The sequence below is a fragment of the Carassius auratus genome, linkage group LG28B (genome assembly GCF_003368295.1).
Source record: "Carassius auratus strain Wakin linkage group LG28B, ASM336829v1, whole genome shotgun sequence".
Classification (NCBI taxonomy): domain Eukaryota; kingdom Metazoa; phylum Chordata; class Actinopteri; order Cypriniformes; family Cyprinidae; genus Carassius; species Carassius auratus.
Window position 1 is genome coordinate 7,487,114 of NC_039293.1, and position 11,250 is coordinate 7,498,363.

General features: G+C 35.5%; 1 protein-coding gene across 1 annotated transcript; it reads right to left on the reverse strand.

Annotated features, from left to right (window-relative positions):
- Positions 1-844: 844 nt before the first annotated feature.
- On the reverse strand, positions 845-10,511 carry LOC113067411 (tripartite motif-containing protein 35-like). The gene is made up of 6 exons (XM_026239808.1): positions 10,116-10,511; positions 9,619-9,714; positions 6,944-7,174; positions 6,839-6,861; positions 6,647-6,768; positions 845-3,837 (listed from the first exon to the last, which is right to left on the reverse strand). Exons 1-6 carry the CDS (start codon positions 10,509-10,511, stop codon positions 3,323-3,325), a joined length of 1,383 nt encoding a protein of 460 aa, XP_026095593.1. The 3' UTR covers positions 845-3,322.
- Between the last annotated feature and the right edge of the window lie 739 nt (positions 10,512-11,250).

Sequence of the window (11,250 nt, forward strand, 5' to 3'; positions counted from 1 at the left end):
TTGGTTATCTAACATAAGGAAGCAACATACCAATATTATTTCACGTTTAGACAGACTCTTTAGTGCTGCTTCACAATTTTATTCATAAAACAGCTTAATTGCTGAAGAACTGCATTATCTCCTCAACAAGGAGCTTGTAACATCATGATTTCTAATGCACTTAAAGCCACAGCTTCACTATTAATAGAGAAACACGACAAACCGGTGGTAATTCATACATTCACAGACTCTCTCTGTCTCGTAAATGAAACACAGTACACATGTGCAATACTATAATACTTTACTTCAGTTACACTTCTTTACACAAGAACAGTGCTCAGGGGTAACAAATGCTGAAAAATACTGTAATAATTGATAGTAAATACTTCAGTATTTTTGAACCATACTATAGTAAAGTGTATTATACTATCCTCTGAGTCTGTATCTGGTCAGTGTTCTTCTCAGTTTCTGATCTGACACTGTGTACAGATACTCTGTCATACTCTACTCTCTCTTTAGGGTCAAATAGCATTGCACTTCACTCTGTTGTTGTTGTGTTTGTAGTTCTGTTTGATTTGTGCAGTAATCTGACTGATTCTGATGTGATTCAGAGCATCAGTAGATGTTAGTGCAGCATCAGGACTGAAGCTCTGGATCAGCTGCTTTCTTTCCTCATCTCTTGGTGTTGCAGGGCTTTATAATGATATGATTGGTGGTGACTGAGTTTCAGGTGTTTCCAGAATTTAATTACCCCTTTTAGTATCTTCATGATTAGAGCATATTTGCCTAATTCTGCTCTGCATGCGTTATTTGTTGTATTCTGGTGCACGTGTAATATATTTGTACACAGTTCTGCATGCAGGGTCTCAGTTGGAAGGTTTTCCCATTTGGTGAAATCTTGATTTGGATTGGTCAGTGGACCCCACACCTCACTGCCATAGAGGACAATTCATTTTTTTTTTTTATTGTTCTTTATTTTATTTATTGGACATGGACAATGCAAACAAACATAGTGTCAAAGCAAGCTTGTCACTGAAGTGCTGCATAAAAAGTTTATAGCAAATGCTAATTTTCAACTCCTGTCCCTGGTTGGGCTTTTAAACACAATACAATTTACATACTTAACCATTTCAGTTAAAACAATATAACATAATATATAAACAACTCCTGTCCCTGGTTATACATAATAAAATTTACCCATGAAATTTACCCGTAAAATTTACATACTACTAGCATTCATTAAAAATGTGTACACCTTTGGTTTGTTTTTAAACAGTTCTTTAGCCTGGAAGTAAACACTTTAAAGTCCAGTACAGTCTTGATGTCAGATGGTAATGAGTTCTAGAGTTTAGAGCTCTTCACAGAGAAGGTCGTCGTACCAAAGCTGGTCCTGCAGTATGGTATTTTACAGTCATGATTTGAGAAACCCCTAGTGAATCGAGTGCTGCTTTGTCTCTCAATAAATGAGCTTAGTGGCTCAGCTGCTAAATGATTAATGCACTTGTAAATTGGTTTTTCATCCATAATTTTTATTGTTCGGTTGAATACAGAACCTATGCATTTGCTTGCAGTGGGAGTGGCTTGAGCCCATGCTGTCATGCAGTACGATATATCAGAAACAATCATAGCAGGCCTGGTTCGGTATGAAGCTTCTTATCAATTTAAAACAGTTGAGATTACTTTGTATTGTTTTTAAAATTTTCTTTATATGCTTGTCAAATTTTAGTTGAGGAATCTTTAACACATTGTACAAAATATGAATTTAATTCATCAGCCATAATGGCACTATCAGTTACACTATTACCATTCATGTTAAGTTCTGTAATCTTTTTGTGTTTATTTGATTTATTAGTCAGATTATTTAAATGCCCCCAAAGTGATTTTTTGTTGCCTTGAACACTATCAATTAAATGACTGTAATATGTCACTTTTGCTTTCCGCAGCTCAAATACGACTTTATTCCTTAAACTTCTGTAAGTCGGGAGATCAGTATTAAGTTTAGATCTTAAAGATGTTTTCAGAGGTAAATCTCGCTTTTTTGTGTGTTTTGTATTTCATTATTTATCCCGAGCACCGTGAAATCTTTTTGTTTAGATTTTATTTGCTTTGTACATTTTTCCATTAGATTTGTAAGAGATGTGGTCATAGAATTACAACACTCCTCTCCATCGTCTAGTGTCATCGTTTGTTCCCAGTTTATGTTTTTAAGTTTTCTTTCAAATTGCACAATTCTACTTTTTGGAATAATGTATTGTGTTTTTCGATGAACAAGTTTACCAAAGTACAGTTTCGTCAGTTTCCTGCAGCCGAATGTAAATGTGTTCTGCTGTAAACCATCTGATCTGTGAGGTGTGAAAGTGGACAGGTTTCTTTGTTGAAGGGGTATGAAGTTTTGGATTTCCAATCCCTCGGGAAAAAGCTTTTGTGTAAAAGATGCTTATTGTAATCAGTTAAGAGAAAGGGTTGATAGTAAATGGAGGTTTATCTCTCTGTTCCCAAAGAAGTGACTCCTTCCTGGAGACTTTTATATAAACCCCAATACCAAAGAGAAGTGGAGGATCATACATCGTATAGTGGCCACTGATACTGAATACTGAATACATCCGCTTCATCACTGTTAATGTTTGACTTCATCTCACATCTTTAATAACATCCTCACAGAAAACCAACACAGATAACATCAGGAGCAGAACTGAGGAGCTAAGGCAAAACACAGGACTTCAACACTAGAAAACTGAAACAATCAAAACCAGAGAAACTAATGAATAATTCAATCAGGAAACAGAAACACGGGGAAAACTAAACCCAAACAGAACATAACCATCATCTGAATAATGACACGATATACTCTCTTCTGAAGATCTGCTTCATATCTGACATTAGGAACAAATTAATTCAGTTTCCAACACTGATGCTGTTATTTTCCTCTTTATTAATATAAAGCTGCTTTGAATTAAACTGAATTATATAAAGTTCTTTAGAAATAAAAGTGACACAAATATTCAGTTTGAGAAACAAAGAAAAAATCAGGGTTTCCAGACATTTGACCACAGTTTAAAACCTAACAATCATGACAAACTTTTAATGTTTCAATCTGAAAATGAGACTGAAATCATGAAATCACACATTGTTAGTTTATACAAGTGATTATTCATATTTGTTGTGTAACTGACTCAGATTTGATCATTTGATCTGAGAATCAGATTCATAAACAGCTGAATAAAGTATTTCTAGACCATTTACTTCAATTAATATGATTTGATCATTTAATCAGGATCTGTGACACATCACTGTTTCTCATTGGTCAGATATGATTAAGATGATTTAGTCTAATCCTTTATCATCAACTATTGATCGATAAGATCCTCAGAGAAGAATGATAACAGGAGAAGAATGGAAAGAGTGTGTGAGTGAAGGAGGTTGTGAATGTGTGTAGATGTGTGTTAGTTACAGGATCAGAGAATGACACTTTTCCTCTGTCATAGTCCAGATTCACTCTCACACGATCAAACTTACGTTTAACACGAACACCAGAACCTGGAAACCCTCCGTACACAAAACTCCAGACACCGTACTGATCATACCACACACTCCAGACATCAGTCTTATAGAAACCCCATCCCTTCCTCTGGTTTGATGCTGTAGTTACTCCAAGACTCCAGTATTCACTCTGTTTAACCTCCACATCCCAGCAGTGTGTTCCTGAGTTAAAACCCTCTGAACCCAGAACACAGAGATGAGAGTCAAATCTCTCTGGATTATCAGGAACAGGTTGATCACCGCTGACTCTCACACTGGTCAGATCATCAGACAGAACGAGACGAGGATCAGCCGTGTTTGGATCCAGAATCACAGGAGCTGATGACACACACACACACACAGATCATGATCAAGAGTGAACACAACACAGATGATTATGAATTATGAGACTCTCATCACTGTCAGTCATTCTGTGTCTGATTGATTCATCAAGACTGAACGTTCAGACAGAAACAGTGAGGGACACAAACTGAAAACAGATTCATTTATATTCAGTTATAGTCAGAAGATGCTTTTAATACAAAATATTACATTTGAACAGAACTTTACACATGATTTCATGTTCAAATGAGATTATAATAATAATACAGAAATAATGATTATATCTTTATGCTTATCCTCACTGTTTCTCTCGTATGAATCACAAAGCTTTTAATAAATACTATCTATTATGATGATGATGATGATGATTATTATTATTATTGTTTTTATTATAATAATTATTATTATTAATTAATTAATTAACACTAGATAGTATTCCTCCATAATGTGGTGAAATAATAATAATAATAATAAATGTTATTAAAAATTCACAACAACACTCTCTCACACACGCACACACACACACACACTTTCATTTGTTCATTTAGCAGACACTTTTAAAAAAGTGACTCACAAATGATGAGAATAGAGTCAATCAAAAACAACACAAAGAGCAAAGATATATAAGAGCTATAACAAGTCTCAGTTAGATTAACACAGTACACGTAGCTTTTAAATAATATAATAAATAGAAAACTGATAGAATAGAACAAGAATACAGCAAGCTAGTGTTAGGGGTCTTTTTTTGCTTTTGTTAACTTTATAATAAATGAAAAGAAAACCGTTAGAATAGAAGAGGAATAAAATGAACAGAGAAGCTTTTTAAAAAAAACAAAAAAACAAGTAGTTAGTAAATGAATGGAGTGCCAGTCTAAAAGGGACAATATTTTATAAAGAATAGAATTAGAATAGAGTGTGCTAGAGTTGGCGGGGAGCGGGGCGTCATGACCTGATTATTATTTATTACTCGGAGTGTACTTGGATCATGGCACACTATAGATCAACATAATCTATATAACCTGAGAATCAAGATCTAGTCAGTGTGTTTGGGAATGTTTCGAGCGGTTCTTCAGTGGTTCTTTGGGAGGTTTAGGTGATATATAGCACCACTGCTGTACATTAAGATGTTTTTAACTGTGTGTGCACTTGGATGGAGAAGACAAATTACAAGTGTGGGTTACATTATTATACTCCATTCTTCTACAGATTTTGTAATTGTAGTTTTAATGTTCAATTCAACTTAATTTACTAATTTACTAATTTACTAATACATCAGATGTTTATTTTTTTTATTTTTTTTTTGACCCTCGAATTGCGATGCAAGGATGGATAAAATGATTAAGTGATTTATGTTATTCCCACAGTAATAATTTTATAACATCACATCTGACGAGGAGGTTGCATTTTAACAGAGTAAGGGTTTTATGTCATTTGAAATATATATTTTATAACAAATTTAATTTATAGTGATATATACCGGTTACTTACATGCCGTGCGAGTTTAAACGGGCAGAAACTTTTCTCTCAGAAAACATTTCCCTTGACTCGCAGTGAAGATACGGAGGTTTTAAAAGAGAGAAACAAGGTTGTTTAATCAATTATAAATGTGCTCAAGGATTGTCGGTCAGACCCTTGAGAAGTTTTATGATTCAGCTTATTATAAGAATTTGTTAAGACTGTCTAATAATATAGTTTCTGTTCATAACCATGTCCTGCGTAATGAGTTTGAATTATTATCATCAAACCGGACATACAGAGTCCCAAGATTGAAGAAAGTTAGGCTGAAACATTCTTGTGTGCATCAGGCGATCCTCGAAGAAACTTCATAAAAATCAAGAGTATTGTGAACAGATGTATAAGTGTAGCAGAGCGTGAGGTATAATGTGACCGAGTTTATATTTAATGTGAATTTAACATTGAAAGTTACTGTGAATAAAAACATTAGTGAGGCTACTAATCATAACACTTTCATTGTAGAGAAAGAGAGTAAAGAACATTTTCACTAACAGTCTAGAGTTCAAGCACTCTCAAAAACTCCCATTAAAAGCAGTATAAAATTAATATCTTACAGATTCATACAAACATCTGCACTTTGTTATTTCTGAAGAGATAATTCACCAGAAAGAGTTATTCAGTCTGCGAGCGAGTGAAGAAAACACTGTTTCAGCGATGACTTTCAGCCTCTGATTGGTCGATGCTTTCATAATCTCAACAGTATCGTGTGTGATTGGTTATAATGTGTAGTACTGTAAAAACATGTCTGTCTCTGGCTCAATCCCTTTCAGCGAACAAACACAGATTTGAATTGATGCAGCTGATGATATGACACACTGAACATTATAATCACGTCGGTGTGATTGTATTAAATGTAGAAAATATGTATTGGTTATTTTTTTTCTTTTGGAAGAGATGCGTTTTTAGCTGATTCTTGGAGAATATTGTTATTCTCGCTCTCTTATTCTCTGTATATATAAACCTAATTCAAAATATTAATAAATAATTAAATAAATAATTATTAATAAAATATAAACAGTAGTTATCATTTGTTTTTTTTTAGAAATGTTTCTGTCCGTCTGCTCAAATAAAGAGTGTTAAAAACTGCTGAAATCACTTCTGTGTGTTTCGTGAGACTGAAAATGAAAGTGAAGCGCACTGAATTGTGGGATTGATTATTTCTAGAAGTGAGCTGCTGATTTTGGTGCAGTAGATGATCAGGTTCTTCACAGATCATGCTGAAATCTGTCAATATTGCATCATTTCCAGTGTGTGTGTGTATGAAGCTCAGATCTTCTGCAGTCAGACTCACTGTTCTGGACGATGTCCTGCATCTTCTTCCAGACTCTGAAGGACAGGTTCCCCAAGTAACGTGACACATGAATCAAAGCTCCAGAAGGAGTCTGTGGATCCGGCTGTGATGAGATCTGGACTCTGGAAGAACATTCAGGATCAGAACTGAAGTGACTCTGGATCAGAAGCAGAGAGAGAGAAGATCACTCACCTTTCCATCGAGACCGGAAACTCCTGCAGAACAAACACAACATTGATCAATCTATCAATCAATCAACCATACATCAGTCAATCAGTGTATGATCTGAAATCAGACCTTCAGAAAGCAGACGTCACTGTCTTTCATCTTCTCCTCTGTGTCTTTGATTGTGTGTGAAAGAGCTGAGATGTGTCTGTTCATCTCCTCCAGCTTCTCCTTCATCATCTGCTTCTTCTGCTCCTCTTCCTCTCTCAGTGCAGTGATTGTAGCTTCTTCTTCATCTCTGAGAAACTGATGAAGCTTCTCAAACTGATGTTTAATCTGACACTCTGTGTGCTCAGCTTGAGACTGAAATCAAACCACATTCACTTCAATCGTCTCCATCAACACACATCAACACATCACATCATTCAGATCTGAGAGAAACTCAGAGACAGATATATAACAGATCCAGAAGAAGATTGATGATCCTCATTTACACAAATAATCAACTGGAGTCCATTATATTAAATATATCAGATCATAACTGTATATAGTGATCTACAGCTGTAATGAAAATGACTCTTGTTACAATCCCCTGCTCTTCAGAAAACAGAAATGGATGCGCAATGAGTCTCCTGGACCTCTGAACCCTTAAAATATATTATTCTGATATTGGCACCCTTCTCAGAGAAAGTTTTTGATCTATATTTTGCTCATTTTAAAAGAGTAGCATCCACACTGAAGAAGTTTCAATGTGTGTCGGTGTCTGTTGGTGTAATCTCCACTGCTACTAGTACTGCTGGTTCTTCTATGTCTGATTGGACTTCATGTAAATCTGAACCTGGAGTCACCAGGACACAGGTTTTAGCCAAAAGGCAAAGTACATCTTTCTCATCTGACTGCCCAGGAGAGAGTAGATATTACTGAGTTAATTAACTCTTTCCCTTCCTTGTTCCCTGATGCTCCAACTCGTACCTCTGTTATTCATCATGGTATTGATGTTGGTACAGCACCATCTATTAAACAACATGCATATCATGTTAATCCCAGGAAGAGGGGAATACTAGGTAAGGAAGTCAAATATCTTTTGACTCACGATCTTGCTGAGCCCAGTTTGAGTGCATGGATCTCCTCTGTCTGCTGGTTAATAAGCCAGATGGGACGTATTGTTTTTGCTCCGACTATAGAAAGCTTAATGCGAATAGAAAGCCTGACTGTTATACTTTACCACGGTGTAATGATTGCCTTGATAGAGTTGGCTCAGCTCAAATTGGTTCTCCTGAAAGGATACTGGCAGACAGTGGTGTATTGTAACAAAGTAATAATACTTTGTTATAGTACTTAAGTATCTGTACTTTACTTGAGTTTTTATATTTCAGCCAACTTTTACTTTTACTCCACTACATTTCCTAATTAAAATGTATACTTTTACTCTAATTCATTTCCCAAAGTATATTCATTACTAATCAGCTTAGATTCAGTTGAATAAATGATCCAGTATTTCACCAAATGCTCCGAATGAATGAATCTCCATTACTCACTCATTAACAGTCACTTGTTGGCACTTACTGGTGGTTTAACTTCCACATTTCTACTATTTTGTTCATGTTAGAAATTTCAAATATCAGTATTTAATGTTTTATTTTAAAAACAAACCTTTATTTATCCATCTGTAACTGTAATCTATGTCCTCTCTGAGATATATAAACTGTAAATACACCTAAATGCTTTTTCAGATGCTGATAGCAGAAATGTTTTCTTATGTTGGAATGAAAGACACTAAGTACAGATGAAGTGATTCTTATTCTGACCCAAAAATAAGAAATGGATAAAAAGAGTTAAAATTAAACAAAATCTTGCTACCCAAGCTGTTTATGAACATATTTTACATATATATATAATTTACCAAAATCATTTTCTGGTTAGATACTGTACTTTTACTTGAGTATGACTTTCACCACTGCTGCCATGTGCTTTAACCAATCCAGCTAAAGAGTTATCTGCTTTTGTGACACCTGACAATTTCTTACAGTATAAAGTTATGCCATTTGGAGTACGAAATGCTCCAGGTACATGTCAAAGTCTTGTTAACAGTGTTTTATATGGGATGCATGGATGTGAGGCCTTCATTAATGATATGGTTTGATAAAGTAATACTCTGACTGATGTTTTCTCATTTTGCCGCTGCTAACCTTACTATAAACCTGGATTAATGTGAGTTTGGGGGAGCCAGGGGTACATATCTTGGTAAGGTGATGGGTGGTGGCAGGTTAGGCCTGTAGAAGCAAAGATTGAGCTATCTGTGAGTTCCCTGTGTTTGAAAACCAACATGAACTTCACAGATTTATGGGTTTGGCAGAGTACTGTAGAGGATTTAGTAGAAACTTTACTACTGTTGTGGTGCCACTATCTGATCTTCTTAGTACCAAAGTGCCACTTGTGTGGTCAGAGAAGTGTCAGGAAGCATTTAACAATGTAAAAATGTTGTGGGCACCAGCTGTGCTTTTGGCCCCTATATTTGAAGCATACTTTTAGATTTGCAGTGTATGCCAGTGAGAGTTGGGCACAGGCTTTTCTAAATTTGTTATTTTCCCTTTTAATATTGATATTTCGTTGCATTTAGACATATATTTAAAATATCTTCTTGTTGTTTTTCTTTTTCCAAAAAACATTGTTTATTTTTTATTGCTTAATTTCTTTTTCCAATAAATTATAAATTAATTTAAACCCTATTTCGTTGTCTATCTCCCTCTTTATGTTGTGGTCTTGGAACGAGCTCGACCGTAACACTCTGGATTCTGTTTCCTCACCTTGATGTGTTCAGCTGTTTTCTCAAACTCTCCTTTTGTTTTTTCATTGTCTTTCAGTTTCTCCTGTAATGATTTCAGTGCTGTATTGAGCTCCTCCTAGAATTAAATGAAATAAAACTCCGTAAAACACCAGATTATAGTGAAAAAAGGAGATACAACCATACAGTGACATGATTATATAATGCAGTGCAAAAGTATTTGCCCCCATCCTGATTTATCATACTATCTCATATAAGATTCATTCAGAAATTAAAATCTGCCATAAAACAAAGGCAACCTGAGTGAACACAAAGTTATTTATCGAAGCAAAAAAAGTTCTCCAATACCGACTGGGCACGTGTGAAAAAGTATTTCCCCCTTAGTTAATAATTCCTAAACTCTATAAAACTTTATTGATAACGGCGTTCAGCTGAACTAAACACAACCAGATCTGATCAGATCAACTCTTAAACAGGACTTTTATAACAACATGAAGCTGAGAAAGCCATTTTTCTCACCTTATATGATGAAACCACTTCATCGATGGGTCTGAATTTATGATTGTCGTGTTTCTGAGAGTTAACACACACTAAACACACCGGCTGTTTGTCCTCCAGACAGAAGAGTTTGAGTTTCTCACTGTGTAAACTGCAGATCTCTTCAGATCCTGATGAACGAACCTCATTTCTCTCCTTCAGGAACGACTCACACAAGTTTTTTAATGCAAGACTAACTGGAGGCTGTTCTTTTGATGATCTTCTCCTGCAGACGGGACACTCCTGTGTTTTCTTAATTCTCCAGAACTGTTGAAGACACTCTTTACAGACACTGTGACTACATGATAAAACAACAGGATTCTTGAAGATTTCCTGACATACAGGACAAGAAAAATCATCTTCAGATAGAGAAGCCATTTTCACTCTTAGAGCTCCAGTGATCTAAACTTTACTTTCACTTTCTGAACGACAGATTGAAAAACAAATCCCCTTGAGAATCACAAATATTTAATATCTATTCAGAACCAAACTTCACAAAGATCCTTCTGTAAAGTGTTTCTCTTGGTTCTTCACTGATGGCTGGTTCTTTATTGTTTTTGTCAGTAGAGAAGAGAGTCAGTGTGAGAGAAGCAGAAATAACACGTCAGTCTCTTCCTGGTAAGAGCTGTGAGAGGGAGGAGCTTATGATCACATGACTGTGTTTAAACAAGTCTGACAGGTGACAGGTTTCTTCAGGTAAAATCTTTTTAAAATCTTTCAATTCTATTCAAAATGAACTAAAATAAATTACTATAAATTGTTGGATAAAATACAAAAGAACACTGAAAATACACAAATATTAACAATAACCCCCCTAAACCCTTACATTCAGGCCTGGATGAAGAATTCAGAGGCCCCTGGGCACAATATCTTGTAAGGATCCAATCATTCCTCCATGGACAGTTGACATCTTTATGGAATGCCAAATAATTCATTTCAAAATCGACTCTGGCGCAGATGGCACTATAATATCTGAGAAAGAGTGAGTGAAGTGACATTCAGCCAAGTATGGTGACCCATACTCATAATTCATGCTCTGCATTTAATCCATGCAAAGTGTACACACACAGTAGTGAACACACACACACATACACACACACTAGCCCCCACCATAGCA

Bases quoted from the DNA above. Each gene is read 5' to 3' on its own strand.
- LOC113067411 (XM_026239808.1), bottom strand. From the start codon at position 10,511: ATGGCTTCTCTATCTGAAGATGATTTTTCTTGTCCTGTATGTCAGGAA. The intron at 9,715-10,115 runs GTGAGAAAAATG...ATTTAATTCTAG, and splicing joins AAGTGGTTTCATCATATAAG to GAGGAGCTCAATACAGCACT. The intron at 3,838-6,646 runs GTGAGTCTGACT...GTGTGTCATCAG, and splicing joins GCAGGACATCGTCCAGAACA to CTCCTGTGATTCTGGATCCA.